This window comes from Cetorhinus maximus, chromosome 17, assembly GCF_964194155.1.
Source record: "Cetorhinus maximus chromosome 17, sCetMax3.hap1.1, whole genome shotgun sequence".
In the NCBI taxonomy this organism is placed as follows: domain Eukaryota; kingdom Metazoa; phylum Chordata; class Chondrichthyes; order Lamniformes; family Cetorhinidae; genus Cetorhinus; species Cetorhinus maximus.
The window spans coordinates 7,792,859-7,816,439 of NC_135895.1; the positions used below are offsets into that span (position 1 = coordinate 7,792,859).

The window sequence follows — 23,581 nt, forward strand, 5'->3', positions numbered from 1 at the left end:
CTTTGATGAGCAGTAATAAAAAAAAGTGAAAGGGTGGAAATCTTTAAATCTAGCTCAACCTTTCTACGTTAGACCACAATCACTTGTCTAGATTGTCTCGATGGCATGAAACGGCTCCCGCTCACTCCCTGTAGAAACTTGCATGAACAAGCAGGAGGCCACTTCTGGCTTTTGATTCTTCCAGTTGCCTGGTGCGTGTGTGTGAATGGAGTTGGAAAGGTTAGAGAGCAGAAGGTAAAACACCATAATAAGATAGCAGAGCTGACTGCAAGGAAAAATAGCACAGATAATTATCAGCTTCTCTGTAGAATCATGCCCATGGCTATCTTTAGGAATATATGAGGAAGATTTTATGAATTGTTTTATGTTTGGCTTTAGCACGTTTTCCAGGCAGTTGGAGGAACCTTTACTATGCAGTTAAAACAAAATCTCTGGATGTGGGCATCTCTGGTGTGCACCTTGTTTGGCATTTGAATCTGAGCCACCTTCTTTGTAGCAGTTTGATACAACTGAGACCCTTGCTATGTCACTTCAGATGGCAGTTAGGAGCCAATTAGAAAGACCAGGCTGGATAAGGACAGCAGGTAACCTTCTAAAGGGCACTAGTGAACCTGTTAAGCTTTTAGGGCAATCCCACAGCTTCACGGTCACATTACTACCACCATCTCCAGATTTGAAGAAAAAATTGCATTCGAATTCTTTGGGTTGCTTTTCCAACGAGATAACCACTGAGGCAGAGGGTGGGGATAATGAACAGGATGTGACTAGCGATGTCCCACGAGGATCTGCGATGGCTGGGGCCTCAACTGTTCACCTGACTTAGTAACGACTTGGATGGTGGGATAGAAAGCCAAATATTCAAGTTTCCTGATGTCACAAAGATGGGCAACAGTGTAGGTGGAAGCACATCATTATGAAGATAGATTAAGCGAATGCCTAAAACTTTGGCAAATGGATTCAAATATAGGCAAATGTGAGGTCATTTACTTTGGGTCTAAAATAGATAGAACAGGGGTACTTTCTAAATGGTGAGAAGTTGGAAACAGCGGAGGCCCAAAGAGACTGGGGGTCCCAGGTACATATATCATTAACGTTTCTTGAGTCGGTGCTGTATATAATTAGAGGCATGGGATTTCCAGAGGCTAATATGGGGAGATTTCATGGGCCAGATTTTCTGGAAGTCAGGCCAAACTCCAGAGTCCTTTAAAGGTGGCAGCTGGGACTCAGATGCAGAAGTCCTGCCCCATTTCCTGCAGATCCCACTTTTGCTGGCAAGGGTGGGTGGGGGGGTGAGGGGGGATGGGGCCTGAATCTCACAGGTGGGAAAGCCGAACTGAGCAGCTACCGTTTGAAATCAAGGCCAAGTTCAAACAGGCCTCATCTTCACTGCTCCAAGGCCCTTAGCCCGTGGTGTGGGAGTCACGAATTTATGGAGGAGGTGCAAACACTCTTGAAGGGTGGAGTGTCATGGTCTGAAGTTCTTTAAATCCCCAACCCTTTAAAAATGGAAAAAAAAAGAAAGGCAGGCTGTGGCTGTCAGAGTAAAACAAAGATCAAACACCTGCTGCTAGAGTGCATGGTTTGATCTGGTGTAGTTTAGAAAAAAACATTTCCATTTATTCCTGCAGTTTCAGTAGGTTTCATGAACAAGAGGTTTTTTTTCAGTATCAGGTTTGTATGAGAGAGAGCTTTCTTAGATTGTTAGAAGGGTTGCGGGGGGAGGTTTGAGGTGGCATAGTGGTGGAATGGGGGTATAAGAGGGCATAGAAGTCACATGGGGGTATGAAGGTGGCATGGAGTATTATGACACAGCAAAGGGGGGGGCGAGGGCTAGAGGGCCTCATGGCCACTTGTAAAACTGGGCCAAAGTTTCGGAGAACCTCGGGGCAGGCCTTCTAACCAGCCTGCCTCAGCACTCGCCCGCCTCCGGAGGCAGCAGGACCAACTCGATCAGGCCCCGCCCCAGAATTGAAACTGGTGCAGGGGCGTTCCCGTGGTGATGGCGCTGCTGAGTTGGGAGATTTCCCAACTTGAGCTTCCCGCCTCCAAGGCAAAAAAACCCAGCCCCTTGTGTCTGTGGGCGTACACAGCGTGAGGGGGGGAAAAGAAAACGCCGCGGATTATATGTTACGAGGAGAAATCTTATGAGGCATTATAGAGGCATTTCAGTCAAGCACTTAATCCTCAGTGTAAAGAAATAAGCAACTTAACAGATTCAATGTGACAACGAACGTGTGAGCCTGCTGTTAGTCTTCAGCACCATTCTTGGGAAGCATTGTAGCTTCTTAAAGGAGACGCAGAGGAAGGTTTCCCTCATGTGAACCCTTCAGAGAGACAGAAGGTTTAACTGAAAAGGTATGAGGAGACACAGCCACTCCTGCGGCTTAATTGAGTGGTCTTATCGCCATCAGTAAGAGCTTAAGATGTTGTTTTAGAGTAATGTCGTAATTATCCACTTCCCCTTCAGTGTACCTCCTCCCCCAACATAAAGGCAAATGGCATGGGTTTTTTTTTTATGAGGATGTTAACCAGGCATCATCAGTTGTGGTTCAATACAATGCAGACGAGGTTCTGTGCTCAAGCTGCACGGTTTCCTGTTCGCAGCATCTGGATGCTATATTGGAGCTAGTAAACTTTAATGTGCTGCTGAAATGGTATCAAGAACACGGAAGGTTGTGTACATAAAAAGGCTGTGTTCCACGGTGAACTGGAACAGCTGCTGTCGTGATGTTTGGGCATTGTTTTGTGCTGGGGTCCTGTCTGGCCCCTTCACATCACATGAACATGAAAGACCCCACGGTACGATTTTGATGAAGTGCATCCTGGCCAACATTTATCTCTCAAACCCAACATCAACAACCAAAGCACAGATTATCTGCTCATTATCACATTGCTGTTTGTGGGAGCTTGCTGTGCGCAATTCAGCAGCCACGTTTCCTACGTGACAACAGGAGCTGTGCTCCAGAAGAACTTTACTAGCCCGCGAAGCACTTGGGAATATCTTGAGGTTGTGAAAAGGCTTTGCATAAATGGAAGTCTTTCTTCCTTAAACTGGATGCTTAAAAATTATTTAGATGAGAAATATCGACAAGGTGGCAGTCACCAGGTGAAAGCAGTGGTTGATTTTCTTCAAGGTGTTTAAGCCCACTGGTTTCCAAGGCTACTTCATAAGAGGTTGAGTGTTGGACCAGGCAGGAGCAACTGGATCCCTTGAGGGGCATTAGTGAACTAGTAGATTTTTAAAAATCGTTTCTTATCATCCAAAAATTGACAGAAGAACCAGAGGTCGGATGAGAATTTCTTTTAATGCATCGAGTTGTTAGAATCTACAACACATTGCCTGTAAGGAGGATGGAAACTGATCCAATAGCAACATAAGGGAACTGGATAAGCTCTTGAAAATGCAGTATTATTTGCAATGGGAATGGGTAAAGGGCAGGGAGAGTGGGACTGATTGGATAGCTCTTTCATAGAGCCAGTACAGGAATGATAGGCTGAATGACCTCCTTCTGTGCTGTATCGTGGCTGGGACCGGAAAATGCCGGCCAGAGTTTTTTTACTGCAACAGATTTTGCGGCAAACCGGTTTGCCAACTCTCCATGCCTGTAAAGTACTTTGGGATATTCTGAGGTCTTGAAAGAGACTATATAAATGGAATTATAGAATCATGGAATGGTCACAGAAGGAAGCCATTCAGCCCGCTACGATCATGCCGCTCTCTGAAAGAGCCAGTCTTGCTCCCTTGCGCCTTCCCCGAAGCCCTGCAAATCCTTTCAGGTGCCTATCCAATTCTCGTTTGAAACCGCGATTGACTCTGCCTCCACCACGCTCGCAGGCAGTGCATTCCAGGTCCTAACCATTCGCTGTGTTAAAAAAAAAGTGTAAGAAATGGGAGATGGAGTGGGCCATTCAGCCCCCCAAGTCTGCTCTGCCGCTCAAGATCTTGACTGACCTTCTACCTCAACTCCACCTTCCCGCACTGCCCTCATAATTCCTTCAGTTTTTAAAAATTCTTTCATGAGATGTGGGCGTCGCTGGCAAGGCCAGCATTTATTGCCCATCCCTAATTTCCCTTGAACTGAGTGGCTTGCTCAGCCATTTCAGAGGGCAGTTAAGAGTCAACCACATTGCTGTGGGTCTAGAGTCACATGTAGGCCAGACCAGGTAAGGACGGCAGATTTCCTTCCCTAAAGGGCATCAGTGTACTAGATGGGTTTTTATGACAATTGACAATAGTTTCATGGTCACCATTACTGAGACTAGCTTTTCAATTCCAGGTTCTTTTTTTGTTCATTCAGGGAATGTGGGCTTTGCTGTCTAGGCCAGCATTTAATGCCCATCCATAATTGCCCCTGAGAAGGTAGTGGTGAGCTGCCTTCTTGAACTGCTGCAGTCCATGTGGTGTAGGTACACTCACAGTGCTGTTAGGGAGGGAGTTCTGTCCAGTTTCATTCCTCTGAGACTTTTTAGTAATTTGATACAATCGAGGAGCTTGCTAGGCTATTTCAGAGGGCATTTTAAGAGTCACCCACATTGCTGTGGGTCTGGAGTCACATGTAGGCCCAACCAGGTAAGGACTGCAGATTTCCCTCCCTAAATGACATTAGTGAACCAGAGGAGTTTTTACAACAATTGACAGTGGTTTCATGGTCATCATTAGACTTTTAATTCCAGATTTTCATTGAAGTTAAATTCCATCAGCTGCCGTGGTGGGATTTGAACCCTTGTCCCCAGAACATGAGCCTGGGCCTCTGAATTACTAGTCCACTTGACATTGCCAATACACCACTGTCTCCCTTTGAAATACCCAACCATCTTATCAATCTCTGTCTTGCATATACTCCAGGACTGTGCATCCCTGGAGTAGAGAATACCAAAGATTCGCCAACCTTCGAGTGAATAAATGTTCTTCATCTCAGTCCTAAATAGTCGACTCCTGTTTCCAAGACTGACACCACGTTCTGGATTCCCCAGTCAGGGGCAGCATTTTCCCAGTGCCTGCCCTGTCAAACCCCTTAAGAATTTTAATACATTTCCATTAGACCACCTCTCATTCTTCTAAACTCCGAGGAATATAGGCCGAGTCTGGAATTTGTAGTGTTAGTTTTCCCCTTTAAGCACAAGTGTGACCTCTCTGGAAACTCATGAATTTGAGGTTGCAGGGGTTGTTATTGAACGAACTCCCTGTGGGGGAAGGATGTATGGAGAGTTCAGATGATATTAGCAAGGCTGCATTTATTGCCCATCCTTAGTTACCCTCCAAAGATGGTGTTGCCTGCCTTCTTGAACTGCTGCAGTCCATGGTGCTGCCATGAAGGTGTTAGACAGGGAGATGCTGGATATCGACCCTGTGGCTATGCAGGAACACTGGTGCTCGCCCAGCTCAGTAAGGTGTTTGACTTAGAGGGAAACCTGGAATTGATGTTGTTTGCATGTCATTGCTGCTATTGTCTGCTTTGGGCTCTGCAAGATTTTCCATCCATATGAACAAGGTTGGGTTCAAATGTGATACCCACCTCCTGATATCCCGCTCGTCATTGGATGTTCTCAGGTTAGATAACTTGAATTTCAAAATATGGAATATGACTCCTTATATGAAAATGGATGAGTATCTATTTGACAATGCGTGAAGACGAGGGCATTGGTGAGCAATTGAATCACTCACAGAGGTAAATCCTTATGCCATTTCTCATCATCGACAGCTTGTAAGATTGAATGCAAAATTGAATATCCTGATGCTTGGAATTGTTCGCAATGAACATTTCAATATCTTCTGTGTACATTGACTGAAATACAAGATGGAATATTCCTTCCATCTCAACAGGCTTTCGCTATCAGTGCTGTTTGTGTGGTAATTTTTCCACTTTTCTTTTTCAGAACAGTTTTGGGATAAAACATAAGGAAATATCATTGCTCACAGCAGGGTCGTGTAGTTCCCTACCTCAGCTGAAAGTGTTGTGATCATGCAAAGGTGGAAGGGTCAATATTACCCTTCATTACAAAGACCTGGGGCAGAATTTTCTGCCTGTCGGGCGGGCGGGCCCGACCCAATCTCCGGCGGGCGGGGAGCCGATCCCCGCCAGTGAAGCGGGCCCCACCGCCATTTTACGTGGGCGGGCCAATTAAGGCCCACTCAGTGTGACATCCGGCAGGAAGCGCTGTGTGCTCCCTGTGCGGGTGGGGGGGATTCCCTAAAAGCGAGAGTGTGCTCTTTCGCGCATGCGCACAAAAGAGTGCACATCTCCCTGAGGCTAAGTGCAGCCTCAGGGAGATCACTTCCACTTTTAACAATATTAAAAATAGGGGAAAAAAAATCCCTAACATGTCCCCCTCATGTGACAATGTCACATGAGATGGGACATGTTCATAATTTACAGATTGACTTTATTAAACTGTTTAACACCCTGCATGAAACCTCATCCCGCCGCTGGATGAGGTTTCGTGTTTTCTCTATTTGCCGCCGGGGCTCCTGGCCGACCCGCTAACCTTAAGGTTGGACGGGCAGGTCCTTTAATTGTTTTAATGATCCTGTCAATGGCCTCAATTGGCCATTGACAGGTTGGCGGGCCCACAGCTGATTTTGCTGTGCCCCCGCCTTCCTATAAACTTAAATGGGGCGGTTCCGCCCAGCGTCATCCCGCGTCATTTTACACATCGGCGAGCGGGCCCCGCCCCCCTGCTCACCGACGGCAAAACTCTGCCCCTGATTTTCAGAACCTGTTTAGAGCTTTGTTTGGTACAGCAAGACCTGAATTTACATGGCACCTATCACATCCCCAGGGTGTTATAAAGCTCTTCAGAGCCAGTTGATCACTTTCAACGTTTTTATTACAGGCAAACACAGCAGTGAGGCCCCACGAGCAGCTGTCAGCTGAACGGCTGGTTGAGCTGGTGCTGGCTAAGGAATGTACGTTGGCTAGGACAGCAGGAGAACTCCCTTCTGAAGTACCTGGAGATCTAAACGCATGTGCCCATTCAATATTCCATCTGACAGTGCAGCCTTCCTTCCGTGCTGCCCTGAAGTGCCTGTCTACATTATAAGCTCAAATCCTGGAGAAGGGCTTCAACTAGAATAATCAAATTACACAGCATAGAAGGAGGCTATTCTACCCGTCAAGCCTGTGCCTGCCCTTTGAAAGATCTAACCAATTAGCCCCACTCCCTTACTCTTTGCCCGCAGCACTGCAAAGTTTTCCTTTTCAAGTATTTATCCAATTCCCTTTGGAAATTTGTTCTTGAATCTGCTTCCACCTCCCTTTCAGGCAGTTCATTCCAGATCACAGTGACTCACTGACTAAAAACCGACCATTTTGTGACTCAGAGTTATGACTGCTACCTTCTAAGCTGACATATGATGACATTTGTTTGTGTATTGGCCATTTAAGATGGCGACTTTGTATTTGAAATATGTTTTATTTCATCTTTCTCATTTTATCTTGCTAATTTGTTCCCTTCCCCCTCCTGCCCTTGATTCCTTGCTGGAATGCCATTCCAACAAGTTACTCTCTGGACCTTTGTTATTCTTCACAAGCGACTCTGGAGTTATCCCAGGGACTGTCCAGGTTCTATTCCATTGTAAAATAGATCTGTGCCAAATTAATGTCTCTGAGAAAGTAAGTGATGGTACAAAATGGCTGAGCAGCAACAAAATCGCTGATGTTAATTATTATGTGGTTTGCAGGAGTCGGCCCTGGGTGGAACAATATGTTAAACACTCCCCTCTCAAACCTGAGGCCCTGCACTCCGATCCAGCGCTGGTGTAAAGAGAGGTCCTTCTGCCTGCGATGTGGAGCCAGCGTCAGCTCAGGCTGTAGTCTCTAGTTCAGCGCCAATGTGCCATCTCAGTCATAGGAGGTGACAGAATAGAAAATGTACAAATAACACTCTTGGTGCATCTAGGTCAGAACCTCGTCATCTGAGGCTGTCACCGATTGTTGGAGCCTAATAGGAGGAAAGCAAGGTAAAGAGGCAAAGAGATTTAGGGAGGGTCTTCCAGAGCTTAGGCCCTAGGCAACCGAAAACACAGCTACCAATGGTGAAGCAATTAAAATCGGGGGACACTCAAGAGGCTGGAGTTAAAGGAGCGCAGAGATTCCGGAGGGTCGTGAGACAGGAGGAGGTTACAGAATCAGGGAGGGGTAAGGCCGTGGAAGGATGAGAATTTTAAAATCAAGGCATTGCTTGACAGGGAGCCAATGCAGAACAGTGAGCACAAGGGTGATAGGGGAATGGGAGCGAGTTAAGACCTGGGCAGCAGGGTTTGGATTAATTCAAGTTTATTGAAGGTAGAATGTGGGAGACCAGCCAGGAGAACATTGGAATAGTCGACTCTAGAGGTAACGGAGGCATAAATGAGGGTTTCAGCAAATGATGAGCTGAGACGGGGGCAAAGTTGGGCAATGGAGGAAATTTCTGCTCATCCAATATTGGATGTCGGGTAAGCAGTCTGATAATTTAGCAACTATGGAGGAGTTTGAGAGAGGTGCTGATGAGGTAAAGCTGGAAATCACCAGCTTCCATGTAAATGTTGTCACCAAGGGACAGCGTGTAGATGAGAAATAAGGGCAAGGTGACAATTCTAAAATCTCCTGCTCCTGGCTGGTGAGGTCTCATGTCAGGGGTATGCACTGATAACATCAGCCTTGCACGCTAACCTGCACTTTGTGTAAAACTGGTAACTGGAACTGCCTTCCACTTTCCTCAGCACCACCCACCAAACCTGTTCCAAATGTGAAATGGCATTGAGAACATCATAAGGTTCGTAATTTAGCATTCCAACCCATTGTCTGCTCCGACACAGCTGCCCCATAGACTGAAGGATCACAGCACTGAGTCAGAATGGCAAGAAGATGAAGTGAATGATACAAACAAACATACGATCAAAGGAGCAGAAATAGGCTGCTCAGCTCCTCGAGCCTGCTCCTCCCTTCAATAAGATCATGACTGATCTGTCTGTGTTTGGAATTCCACATTCTCAACTTCCTCTGATAACCTTAGATCCTTGTTAGGCAAACGAATGGGTCTACCACTGCCTTAAAAATATTCAGTGGCCCCGCCTCTGCTGCCTTCGGGGGCAGAGGGTTCCAAAGTCAAAACAACCCTCAGAGAAAAAATTCTCCTCATCCCCGTCCTAAGAGGGCGACCTCTAATTTTAAAACCATGCCCCCTAGTTCTGGACTCACCCACAAGAGGAAACATCCTTTCCACATCCACCTTGTCAAGGCCGTTCAGGATCTTATATACTTCAATCAAGTCACCCTTCACTCTTATAAACTCCAGTGGAAACAAGCCCAGTCTGTCCAACCTACCCTGGAATGATGAGAAAGAAAGGATTTTGCATTTACATAGTCTCTCAGAAAGGTCCCTTCACTAGGACCCCCTGTAAGAGAGGATTAATCTGTGTGTTTCTGAATTAACTTTCAGGTGTTGGACATTGTGAGGACCAACATTCGTTCCATCTTTCAGCGGGTATGGAAGGTACACGACGTTGAGAGTCTCCGACTGTATCGCATCTTCAATCGGGTTTTTAACCGCTTGCTCTGGAGCCGTGGGCAAGGGCTGTGGAACTGTTTCTCCAATTCAGGGTAGGTAATGCAACTTTTAATTAGCATTGGCAACCCATCCGGTTTTTGGACCAAAGGTAGGGTCGAAGTTCAGATCGGTGAAGCCGATGATCAATCGGCTGACAACTCATGGGCTTCGAAAAGAAACAGTGTTAAAAACCATCTATACAGAAATGTAATGCAAGCACACTGACCATTCATATTCAGTCTCCAACAATTGACAATTCTACCCTGAAAGCCTTTTGGCCTTCCTTTAATTGTAGTAAATTAGAAATTGAATAGGAGAAAAATGCATTACAGTGCCAGGGGTTGCAACTATTTGGCTGAATGCTATTTTTATTCTTTGATGGGACATGGGTATTGCTGGCAAGGCCAGCACTTGTTGCCCATCCCTAATTGCCCTTGAACAGCAAGGCCATTTCAGAGGGCAGTTAAGAGTCAATGCCATTGCTGTGGATCTGGAGACACATACAGGCCAGGCCAGGTAAGGACAGCAGGTTTCCTTCCCTAAAGGGCATTAGTGAACCAGATGGGTTTTTATAACAATCGATGAGAGTTTTATGAGATAAACTTTAATTTCCAGATTTTATTAATTAAATTTCACCAGCTGCTGTGGGTGGGATTTGAACCCATGTCCCCGTAGCATTAACCTAGATCTCCTGGTCCTGTGACATTACTACTATGCCAACACCTCCCCAGCTGTATTCCTGGAGGTACCATCACATGATCATCCTGCCTCCCCCATCCAGCTCCCGTTATTGGTTGCCTGACATGTCTATCCTCTTGGCATTCCACCTTCTCCAGCCAATTGGCCAACGAGCAACCTCTCCAGTAGCCAGCTGGATGCTTCCTGACTGTCAGTCAGACAGCCTTTTTCTCCATCTTCAATATTTTTATACATAATAAATAAATGAAAGTGTTCAAGGAAAATGGTAAAAAAAATGAGCATTGTTAAATTCTCCTAATAATTTTACTCTGGGGGTTACTGGCAGCAGTGTCCAGAAGGTTGATCTTTAAGTGCTGGACACTCCACGACAATCCTGGGGGATTGACAGCCCCATGCCAGAGGACTGTCTATATCATCGGCTGAGATTCGCAGAATGGTTACAGCACAGAGGAGGCCATTTGGCCCATTGTGTCTGCACTGGCTCTGCGAAGGAGCAATTCACCTAGTGCCACTCCCCAGCCTTCTCCCATAACCCTGCACATTACTCCTTTTCATATAATAATACAATTTCCTTTTGAAACCCTCAATTGAACTGCCTCCACCAAACTCTCAGGCAGTGCCTTCCAGATCCCAACAACTCGCTGTGTGAAAAAGCTTTTCCTCATGTCGCCATTGCTTCTTTTGCCAATTACCTCAAACCTGCGTCCTCTGGTTCTCGATCCTTCCAGCAATGCGAACAGTTTCTCCCTATCTACTCTGTCCAGATCCCTCATGATTTTGAATACCTTTATCAAATCTTCTCTCAGCCCTTTTTACTTCAAGGAAAACAGTCCCAACTTCTCCAATCTATTTTCATAACTGAAGCTCCTCATCCCTGGAACCATTCTCATGAATCTTTCCTGCACTCGCTCCAATACCTTCACATCCTTCCTGAAGTGTGGCATCCAGATCTTCTTGCATAGGGAAAAATGAATACCTTGGACAGTGCCTCCTGTTGGAATGAAGTACACCATAAGACCATAAGACATAGGAGCAGAAATTAGGTCATTCGGCCCATTGAGTCTGCTCCGCCATTCAATCATGGCTGATAAGTTTCTCAACCCCATTCTCCCACCTTCTCCCCATAACCTTTGATCCCTTTACCAGTCAAGAACCTATCTATCTTGATCTTAAATACACTCAATGACCTGGCCTCTACAGCCTTCTCTGGCAATGAATTCCATAGATTCACCACTCTCTGGCTAAAGAAGTTTCTTCTTCTTCAGAAGTACTGAGATTTAGCTTAATCAAATGCAGGAAAGATGTAAGAAAATGCAAGGTTAAGTTGAAGTCTAGTTGTGGAAATCTGTTTTCCATCTCACTGCCCTCAATCCCCAACCCTCGACAATAGAAGCTGTAGTATTGGTTGTGCTGCCCATGTGTTGTTGATCTTTGTTATAACACAGGATGCTGTCACTGGCTCTGATCTCTCTAGGTCCTAGTGAGGAAAAGCTTGGCCCAGTATCCGTCATTCCAGAATAATATTTGAGGGATATGGGACCAAGTTGGGGTCGGTGGAGTTATGATGTGGATCAGCCATGATCTAATTAAATGGCAGAGCAGCATTAAGCTGAGCATTCTGCTCCTGCTGCCTTATATCTTGATCAATCCATGTCAGAAATGCCAGAAACTACAAATGTGCTGAGATCATCATTGTAGTCAGGTGTCCCTCGATTCGAGGATGACGTCTACTCAGGGTCATGTGTTTCTGACATGGATCTTCATTTTTGAAAATTCATTTTATGGGATGTGGGTGTCACTGGCTGGGCCAGAATTTATTGCCCATGCCTAATTGCCCTTGAGAAGGTGGTGGTGAGCTGCCTTCTTGAACCTCTGCAGTCCATGTGGTGTAGGTACACCCAAAGTGCTGTTAGGGAGTTCCAGGATTCCAGGATTTTGACCCAGCAATAGTGAAGGAATGGCGATATATTTCCAAGTCAGGATGGTGAGTGGCCTGGAGGGGAACTTGCAGGTGGTGGTGTTCCCATGTGTCGGCTGCCCTTGTCCTTCTAGATGGTGGTGGTTGTAGGTTTGGAAGATGCTGTCTAAGGAGGCTTGGTGAGTTCCTGCAGTGCGTTTTGTAGTTGGTACACATTGCTGCCTCTGTGTGTCAGTGGTGGAGGGATTGAATGTTTGGATGGGGTGCCAATCAAGTGAGTTGCTTTTTCTGGATGGTGTCAAGCTTCTTGAGTGTTGTGGGAGCTGCACTCATCCAGGCAAGTGGGGAGTATTAGGGGAGTCAGGAGATGAGTTACTTGCCACAGGATTCATAGCCTCTGACCTGCTCTTGTAGCCACAGTATTTATATGGCTAGTCCAGGTCAGTTTCTGGTCAATGGTGACCCCCAGGATGTTGATAGTGGGGGATTCAGCGATGGTAATACAATCCATGTGACTGAACAGGCCGATTCTAGGCCCACAGATCTTTGAGAACGTGGGGCAGGTTGTCCCATGAGGTAGTGAGATCCAGAGTGCAGGATTTACCTCCTTTTATTTCCCTCTCTGCTGCCGCTCTGCCTCATTGTTAAGACGTTGTGATTCAGTGTGATGCAGCTCTGATAGACTAGTTGTTGCTATTTTGAACGAGTGTTAGCAAACACCTCCTAGTCATTAATGTCAATGCTGCTGCGCTTCAAGGAGAGCTTCAGAGTCAGAGTCATAGAGGTCTACAGTGCACAAAAAGGCCCTTCGGCCCATCGAGTCTGCACTGGTCAAACAAGTACCTAACGAATCTAATCCTATTTTCCAGCACTAGGCCCATAGCCTTGTATGTCATGGCACCGCAAGTACACATCCAAATACTTCTTAAATGTTATGATGGTTTCTGCCTCTACCCTTTTAGGCAGTGAGTTCCAGATTCCCACCACCCTCTGGGTGAATAAATTCTTCCTCACATCCCCTCTAAACCTCCTGCCCCTTACCTTAAATCTATGCCCCCTGGTTATTGATCCCTCCACCAAGGGGAAAAGTTCCTTCCTGTCTACCCTATCTATGCACCTCATAATTTTATACACCTCAATCATGTCCCCCCTCAATCTCCTCTGCTCCAGGGAAAATAACCCCAGTCTATCCAATCTCTCCTCATAACTAAAACTGTCCAGCCCAGGCAACATCCTGGTAAATCTCCTCTGCACTTACTCTAGTGCAATCACATCCTCCCTATAATGCAGATTCCAGCAGTACTCTAGCTGTGGCCTAATCAGCGTTTTATACAGTTCCAGCATAACCTCCCTGCTCTTATAATCTGTGCCTTGGCTAATAAAGGCAAGTATCCCATATGCCTTTTTAACCACCTTATCTACCTGTCCTGCTACCTTAAGGGACTGGTGGACATGCACACCAAGGTCCCTCTGATCCTCGGTACTTCCCAGGGTCCTACCGTTCATCGTGTATTCCCGTGCCTTGTTTGTCCTGCCCAAGTGCATCACCTCACACTTATCCAGATTAAATTCCATTTCACTGATCAGCCCATCTGACCAGCCCGTCTATATCCTCCTGTAATCTAAGGCTATCCTCCTCACTATTTATCACCCCCCAATGTTCATGTCATTCACGAATTTACTGATCAACCCTCCTACATTTATGTCTAAATCATTTATATATACCACAAACAGCAAGGGACCCAACACCGATCCCCATTGGGGTTCCCCACTATGGGAGGTGTCTTTGAAGTATTTTCTTTGTCCTTCCCTGGAAGAGCTGGGAAAACAGGACCTGGCAGGGGAAATGTTTTTGGCCACCCAGGCATGTGTCCAGTCCATCGAAGTTGATTTTGCGGGAGTTCTGCCTGAATGCTTGTGCAGCTGTCTCCAATAAGGACACCAGCATTTGTTTGACAGTCTTCCCATTGTGTCTGGAGGATGCGATGGGGTCATTGCTGATGGAATTTCTCCAGCGCTCAAATGTGTCGCTAATGCACAGTCCAACTCTCACTGCAGTGCAGGAGTGTGGTGACGACAACTGCTCTGTACACGAGGAGTTCTGTTGACTTGTGGAGGTCTTTGTTATCAGACGCTTTCTGCCATAGTTTGTAGGAGGCTGAACATGTGCAGCTGAGTTGATATTGGATCTCCTCGTCAATAGTGGCCTTTTGAGAGAAGTAGCTGCCAAGGTATGGGAAGCACTCAACATATACCAGAGTCTTTCCTTCAACATATGTGGGAGCTGGAATATTTGGCTGACCAGATGTGGGTCATTATGAGTTTTGTTTTGGCAACGTTTAAGGACAGGCCAAGTTTCTCATATGCATCTGAGGCGCTGGGATAATCCACTCCTAATTGGGGTGATTTTTAAAAATTTATTCATTCATGGGATGTTAACATTCTGGCTAGGCCAACATCAATTGTCCTTGAGAAGGTGAGGGTGAGCCGCCATCTTGAACTGCAGTCCATGTGGTGTCGGTACAGTGCTGTTAGGGAGGGAGCTCCAGGATTTTGACCCAGCGACAGTGAAGGAACGGCGATATAGTTCCAAGTCAGGATGGTGAGTGACTTGAAGGGGAACTTGCAGGTCGTGTTGTTTCCATGCATCTGCTGCCCTTGTCCTTCTACAAATGGCCTTGGTGCTTTTGGGTTAAGGAGAAAAACCAAATTGGCATGGTTACCATTCATGATTGCCGTCTGGACCGCACTACTGGAAAATGTGGATGGAAAGCAAGGGCAGTAATGTTTTAGCATGCACTGAGTATCAGGTCGGTTGGGTTATGTTGAGGAGCCTCAGCCAGTTATAGTGAATATTGTAACTGGGAACAATGAAGTCCAGCATCCTAGGCTTTATTAACAGGGGCATATGGTGCAAAAGCGAGGACGTTATGTTAAACTTGTATAAAATATTGTTTCAGCCTCAGTATTGCATCCAATTCTGGGTGCCACACCTTAGGGAAAATGTGAAGGTAGTAGAGAGAGTGCAGGAAGCATTCACAAAAATGGTTCTAGGGATGTGGAACTTCAGTTACGTAGATAGATTGTTGAAGTCGGGACTGTTATCCCTGAGGAAGAGAGGGCGGAGTGGAGATTTGGTTGAGGTGTTCAAAATCAAGAGGGGTCTGGCCAGAGTAGTTTGTGAAAAACTGTTCCCATTGGTGGAAGGATAGAGAAGCAGAGGGCATAGACTTAATGTAATTGGCAAAATAAGCAATGGCAACATGAGGAAAAACCTTTCCACGCATCAAGTGGTTGGGATCTGGAATGTGCTGCCTGACCGTGTGGTGGAGGCAGGTTCAATCAAGGCATTCAAAAAGGAATGGGATTATTATCCGAAAAGGACGAATGTGCAGGGTTACGGGAGAAGGCAGGGGAGCGGCAATGGGTAAATTGCTCCTTCGGTGAGCCTGCACAGACCTGACGGGCTGAATGGCCTCCTGTGTTGCAACCATACTTTGATTCTGTGATTCAGTTTTCAATCAGACTTCAGCCTCCTTGAGGAGCCTTGGTTCCTGTTTGAAAGCACACAGCCCAACTCCAGTTATCCCACACACACATAGACCTTTTAGCTATGGCCCTGCCCTGTCCAGTTTTGAACCGGGATGGACTTGGTACGAGGGGGTAGCCACCTTGAGCCATGCCAATGGTACCACCAAGCTTGAAAAAGACAAAACTCTATAGCAAGGCATAACCTACATCATCACACGGAGCACTTTACACCCAAGATCACATTACCCTGCAAGCTTTTTAAACCTCAAAGATCGCTAAAGTAAATCCATTAATTGAAGGCTTGAGAGCAGAGACCTAAATCCTCAAATTAATTTCATCTGGCCTCAGATGTTTTAGTTTATAATTATCGGCACTTTAAAGAATCAGGCTGACGAGGTGTGTATGTGTGCATGTTTACCTAAAAATAAACTTCCCCTGCAGCAAGAGGCAGTTTCATCTGACAGACTTTAAGATTGTAGTGTGGGAAGTGCATACAGCTCCTCCTGAGACATCTGCAATGAGTTACTTAGGTTTTTTTTTATTGTAAACAGATATGGACATTAAGATGAAGGGCACTTTGAGGCAGTTTAAATTGTAGGAAAGTGGTCCAAAGTATTTCCTTTTAAAGCAAAACTAATTTTACCCCAGCGCATACTAGCAATCCCAGATTGTATAAAAATAAACATTGCGAAGATTACATGAGCGTTACACTGTGCCCATTTATTTGCTTTCAGTTGAATCTGAGTGAAACACTAAACAGAATTCAACAATCATGGAATCGTACTGTGCAGTAGGAGGCCATTTGGCCCTTCATGCCTGTGCTGGGTCTTTGAAACTGCTATCCAATTAGCCTCACCTCTCCTCCTTCTTCCCCATCATCCTGCAACATTTTCCTTTTCAATCCGACTTCAGCCTCCTTGAAGAGTTTTGGTTCCTGTCTGAAAGCACACAGACAACCTCCTTGAGGCCTCCTTTTTAAAACAAAAATTCACACGTCTCAGAATAAGCCTTAAACAAAAGCGTTTTTTTTTCAAGATCGTTGCTTTAAGGTGATTGGATAAATTAAAATCCCTCTCTTTAACTGCAAGAAATGTCAATAAGCAGTGTTTTAGGGATCATCCAAAAGACAGAAATCTCAACAAGAAGAGTTATGGGGAGATTTTTAATCTAATTCACCTGTTGGGAAACCGATGGGATTGGGTGCAGTGCTGGGGTAATACATGATACCCTGCCTGATAATACTCTCTATCAAAAGGGGTAAATGCATTATTCCACCCAATCTCATTCTGCTTTATACCAAGTGAGCTAAATTAAAATCGTCCCCTATGTACCAGCTGGCTTCAGCCAGGACATCATATGGGATGTGACGATTAATTCCAGCTCCTGCTAACCCAGGAATAGGCAACAAACAGCCAGACTCCCCCAACCACTGTTCAGCCAGACACTGATAATCATCATAAGGCAGTTGTTGGATAGGTCATGGTGGTTGGGAACGGTCAATGTGGTGCTTGTTTTCAAAGAGGGCTGGGGACAAAACATTCATGAACATCTGCAGAAATGCAGAAGCAACCTCGTAAATAATGGTTAACATGACTAAACTCAAAGTTTGCCCACTAGTTTAAGGCACTCTGTCTCCCACAAGCACTAAGAATCATATCCACCCCTACCCACCTGAACTTCATTCCAACGTCTCACTATCTTCTGTGTATAAGGCTCACTGGCTATTAGCTGTCACTTGTCATGATTGATGCAAGTCTCTCAACCTTATACGATCTTTAGCCTCACTCTCACTGGTGGCTGGAAGTGACCACATCACCTGACACAAGTGGGAAACCCCACTACAATGTAGACTTGCACCTCCAAAAGGCAATTGATAAAGTTCCATATAAAAGTTTACCAATTAAATGCAAAGCTATGAAGATTAGCATCAAAATTTGACTATGGATAAGAAACAGGCTAAAAAGCCAAAATCAGTGAGAACCGTTTGGAAGAGTAGTTGAGATGGTTGGGGGTGGGGAGGTGCTGGCAGGCGTTAAGTACTGTTTTGGGTGCCAATATTGGGACCACTACTGTCCCTAATTTACTTCAATAACTCAGAAACTCGATGGAAATTGGTCAAATTCGGTCAGATGATGCAAACATGGAGGGGAGTGTGGTCAAGGGAGGCAACCCAGAACTTGGTGTGTAAGCCAAACAAAATATGTGAGTTGGCCCCAAAGCAACAGCAACTCGCCGTTAACATAGTAAAACATCCCAAGGCACTTCACAGTGTATAGGAATCAAAATTTGGCACTGAGCCAAATAAGGAAACATTAGAGCAGGTGACAAAAGCTTGGACAGAGAGGTAGGTTTTCAGGAACATCAGAGGAGGGGAAAGAGAGAGAGAGAGGTTTACAGAGGAAATTCAAGAGCATTGAGTCAAGGCAACTGAAAGCACCGATGCCAATAGGGATGTGCAAGAGACTTAAATGGGAAGAACACAAAGTGTTGCAGGGCTGGAGGAGGCTAGAGAGATAAAGCAACATTGATAGCTGAAACTTAATGTTACGTGTAAAATAATGCCCTTGGGAAGATGAAATCGACAACATGCATACTTCAAGAATTGTGTTGATAACAGCTAAGAACCAAGTTGGAAGGGGCCAAGGAATCACAGTTGACTCAACCTCTCCAGATGAAGGTAGGATGACAGAACCAAAATAGTAGAAGACATGTCAAAGGAAGTGAAGATCAAACTGTGCAATAGTCTTGTTCAGCCCACACCTTTCATCCTGTGTCCAGTTCTGGTCACTGAGAGCCGAGTGGGACCATCAAGCAACAGAAGGCAGTGCAGAGCAAATCTCGATCCCTCGTGTCTGGGTTACAAGGAAACACTGGAGAGAAATGGACTTTTCAGTTTGGAATGAAGAGGGGGAATTGGAGCTCTTTAAGAACTGTTTGGAAGGGGAGTTAAAACCAAGTGGCTCTTCCTCCCATTCCGATTCCACCTTGCAACATATCTTTCATGCCGAGCGGTGGAGACACCTGCTGGAGTGAGGTGGAGGCCTCATTAATATATTCATTGTTGGGGGCCTATCACTCAGAGGGCAGGTTGGAGATTAGGATTGATTCTGCGGCCTGTTCCCACCCGGCAAAGCCGCGCACCGAGAATGGAACCTCAGGGAAGTGTTCCTCGTGGGTTTAATAAAGGGCAGTCTTGTATAAGGAGTAGAATAGGCGCTCCCCTGGATACCAGGTCCCACACCATGCCAATTTTGCACTCGAAGGCCTGTGACCCCATTTACCCTTGTGCTTACTCAGTGTTCCACTCATCTGGGGCAATTCCTCATCAGGCCTGTCTGTAGGTGGGGGGGCTGCATTAATGGAGTAAAATAGAGAAACAGCCAGATCCTTCATTCAACATAGTTATCTTTGAAAATGCATAGTGGAAAACACACCCCTTGCATTCACATGCTGCCTGGCTACAAGGACCCGAAATAGAATTTGAAATCTTATTGTAAAACTCAACGCACTCTCAGCCACATTGTGGCACCCTCTAATATTTCAACATCCTAATAGGAAAAATATTGCCCTCCCTTTATTGCGTTGGATGTCACCCAGTTCCAGTGTTCTGCCTTGGTTGTGTTTAACTCTGCTCTTAAAGAAAGCCCAGCATGGATGATTTTATCCCTTAAAAGATATGGGGTTGATGACACGCTGTGCAACATTAGTGGCAAACACACTAATGTGTACTTACCTCCTTTTGTCTTCTATGTTAACGAGTCTTAATGCCATCTTTTAAAATAGCTACATTTGATGCAAACCCATTAACGTGTTTGTTGCTATTAACACACGGTACAATTTCACCCCTGTACCAGCTGCGATCCACCATAAAATAGAGTTTCAATCAACACAGAACTCAGTGGTGCTCATCATAATGCAATAACCCCTCAAGCACATTTCGCATTTGATCGCAGGCTGCTCTGTTCAGAATTATTAACTTTGGAAAGCCTGCCCAATCGATTTGTACTCTGCAGATGGGGCTCTGTGCAAGAGGTTCGCAAAGCAGCCAGTTTCCCATCGCAGAATGCCAGGCACCACAGCAAACAGATGAGCAACGATGGACAGGGAAAAAAACTGCCTCTGGTCCATCCGCTCCGTCCCAAACAATTGTGGTACCTCGGATATCACAGCACCCCCACACCGCGCCCTGCCCCCCCCACCCCCAACAAAAACCACGCGATTTCCTGCAGCAAGCAAATGGGACAAATAAAATCTCAGTCCGATTTGGGGAAGGTGCTCTCTGAACCCCCTGCACGTGAAGCAACCCCGAGAGATCACCCTGGCCCTGCTAGCCAGAGAAACAGAGAAGGAGTCATGACTGTATTTTGCAAGAGCAGCTTAGTGAGTCCCAAGGGGAGGCGGTGGAGTAGTGGTATTGCTGCTGGACTAGTAATCCAGAGACCTGGGGTAATGCTCTGGGGACCCGGGTTCAAATCTTGCCATGGCAGATGGTGGAATTTGAATTCAGTAAAAATCTGCATTAAAAGTCTAATGATGACCATGAAACCATTGTTGTAAAAACCCATCTGGTTCACTTATGCCCTCTAGGGAAGGAAATCTGCTGTCCTTACCTGGTCTGGCCTACATGTGACTCCAGACCCACAGCAATGTGGTTGGCTCTTAAATGCCCCTCTGAATAGGGATGGACAATAAATTCTGGCCTAGCCAGTGACACCCACATCCCATGAATAAAAAAAACACCTTTTCCCCATAAACCTGAAATTTTTATTTCTCTTCTAATGCTTATCCAATTCCCTATTTGTAAATTATTACTAAATCTGCCTCCTCCACCCTTTTCAGGTAGTGCATTCCACATCATAACATTGGTGCATAAAAAGCTTTTCCTGATGTTGCCTTTGACTGTTTTGCCAGTCACCTTAAATCCATGTCCCAGTGGTTCTCAACCTTCCCACCCATTGGGAACAGTTTCTCTCTATCTATTCTTGATCCCTTGCAGGACCCACCTTTTGGACGTAAGAGGTGACCTCTGACCCAGGCCGAAACAGGCCCCACCCTGAAAGGTGCCCATTTAAAGGTCAGCATCTTCTTATTTTTAAAAAAAAAGGCGAAACTTGATACAGGGCTTACAAGTTGTGATGAGATTGCTACGTATTAACTCATAGAGGATCCACGGTCACTTGCGTGGAGGTGAATAGTACAGTGGGGTGACAACGTAGTTGCTTTTTACTTGGCAGATGGTTGCAGGTAAAGCCAGGGAAGGGAGGGAGGTTGAGAAGCAGCAATCACAGCTCAATTCCCCCAAGCAATGAGCAGGACCTTGCTATTTTAAACTTTTTTAATTCATTTGCAGAATGTGGGCATCTCTGCCTTGGCCGGCATTTATTGCCCGTACCTAATTACCCTTGAGAGGGCGACGGGTGAGTCTTTTCCGTGAACCGCTGCAGTCCATGTGGTGTAGGTGCAACCACAGTGCTGGCAGGGAGGGAGTTCCAGGATTTTGACCCAGTGACAGTGAAGGAACGGCCCTTGTATGTCCAATCCAGGCTGGTGCTTGGTTTGAAGGGGAAGCTGTAGATGGTCCCTGTTTCTCCTTTAGACCTTTACCCCAGTGGGTTGAGATGGGTGCAGGGGCAGGCTGGAGGGGCCGAATGTCCCACTCCTGCGCGCAGTTCTTGTGTTCCTGTGGGTGGTGAGCAGAGGAGAGAGTTGGGTAGAATGAGCGCGTAGATATGTGGTATCAGAAATCCAAATATTTAACATTGGAAAGTCACACACAAATGTCCTGTGGTGAATGGTACAATATTTGTTCTGATGTGAAACACAAAGTATACATTTCTTTGCTGATTTTGATGATTATGAATCCTAATACTGTAATCTTGTCAGCGTGAATGTAAACTTGAAACACAGTAAGGGAAATGTTATAAGTGTACAATTTCATTAGATCACCATCCCCGACCCCTGGGAACGCTGCCAAGAGCATTGTAATGGAATAAGATGGTCTACTTATGAAGTGCATGCTTTAAATTGGTTTGGGAATGACATTGAGATACATCACTGCACAAGTTTTAATAAAAAAAAAACTTTAGAGAAAAAGAAAATGTACGTTTTTCCACAGATGCGGAATCAGGATTAACTTTGTTTTAGTCTTCTGTGCCCTCTGTTTGTCGGAATAACATTGTAAGCACTCGGTGCAATGTCGGGGGAGAGCTGGATTATCTGATCAGCTTTCAGCAGCTAACAGTTACATGTTATTTCCCATCGTTGCTGTTGCTGCTTCCCACCCCCACTCCTGTTGCTGCAGGGCTGCTCTTTAGGACGGCTACCCTTTGGGGTTGGGCTTCTATGGTCGAGCTCAGTAAGGGTTGACACTGAGGATTCGGTCCGAAGTTGGTTATAGTCTAAGGTAGTTAGGCCTTAAAGGCCAATTTCAGCCTTCCTTGCAGGATCTTGCAGAGAATGCTAAAGGGTGTGATGTCTGTTTCTATGGCAACAGGAACTCCTGGGAAACCATGTTCAACCGAAGCGCAGAGACGTCCACCTCTCAGGAGCTGCAGTGCTGTCAGAGGCTGGTGCAGCTTTGCAAAGATTGCCTCCTCGTAGTTTACAGATATGCGGCTGACTCCAAGGGGTCCTTATCTGGCTTCAGCCATGAATGGGAAGACAATAGGTGAGCCACCATTATCCTTACTCCTCTTTATAGATCATACTGTGTAATCCTGAGAGACTAAGATGAAGAACTAGTGCCCAGTAGACAGGACGGCACCAAGAGCAGAAGGGAAAACAAGGTAAATCAGCCAGCAGCGATTAGGTGTCGCCAAGTTTATAATTGGCACGTAGTCTTTGATATTTAGACAAGATACCATAAGAAGTCAAATGGGTGACACAATAGACTAGACATTGTCTTTTCACCTCTGGGATCTGGGTTCAACTCTTGCCCAGAATGGCAGGGGTGCAAGTCTTCTCTGCTGACTGTTAATTTAAGGAATTAGGCAAGGGCAGACCAAAGGCCTGTGAATTGAACTGTCATTGGATACATTACCTGCCACAAATAAATGACCAAGAAATGTGAATGCGGGTGGAACATTGGCTGGTGACATGTTAATTTTGGCAAATGTAAAAAAACTGCACGTGGGAATAAAAATGGGAGTTTTTGGTTTATTTCCTTGAAAGAATTGCATTTCTGTTGCACCCTTCATGATCTCAGGATGTCCGACCAAATACGACCTTTTGAAGCAGAAGCACTGTTGCAGAGTAAGAAGCACAGCAGCCAATTTGCACACAGCAGGCTCCCATAAACAGCAAGCGTTGGTTGAGGGATAATATTAGCCAGGACACCAAGAGGACCCACCTGTTCACATCTATGGCTGGAGGCGGTACAGCTACGTGTGACGTTGAGAGAGGCTGAAGGAAATTTGTAGCTTTGGTGCTGGGCATATCTAATTATTACAGGGCAGCCATCAACAATGCAAACAATATTTTAAATTGACTGATCAAAGCAGCAGAGTACAAGGCAGAGGAAGCCGTGGTCTAACTGGATGATGCTCTGGTCAGAGCACACCTTGATTGCTATGCCCAGTCCTGGTCTCTGAGACACGAGAAGGACATTCAAGCCCCTGGGCCGATGCTAGTATCAGCTATATCGCTGATCCCCAATGTCAGAGGATTACGTTGAAAGGAACGACAGGAGGACCTTTGCCCAACTTGAATGGAGGCAAGTGACAAAGAGGTGTACAAAAACAACTTGTGTTTATACTAGCTCCTTTAACATGGTAAAGCATTCTAGAGGTGCTAAACAGGAAGGATTTTCATACAACATTTGACACTGAACTACATAAGGGGGTAAGACCATAAGACATAGGAGCAGAAATTAGGCCATTCGGCCCATCGAGTCTGCTCCGCCAT

General features: G+C 45.7%; 1 protein-coding gene across 1 annotated transcript in view; it reads left to right on the plus strand.

The window, feature by feature from the left end:
* The window catches only part of ttll7 (tubulin tyrosine ligase-like family, member 7), a 272,951-nt gene that overhangs the window by 236,161 nt on the left and 13,209 nt on the right, over nucleotides 1-23,581 (plus strand). Inside the window, exons 20-21 of the mRNA XM_078560682.1 lie at nucleotides 9,424-9,584; nucleotides 22,173-22,346. Of these exons, the coding sequence (XP_078416808.1) occupies nucleotides 9,424-9,584; nucleotides 22,173-22,346 (335 nt within the window). The remainder of the gene's footprint in view (nucleotides 1-9,423; nucleotides 9,585-22,172; nucleotides 22,347-23,581) is intronic.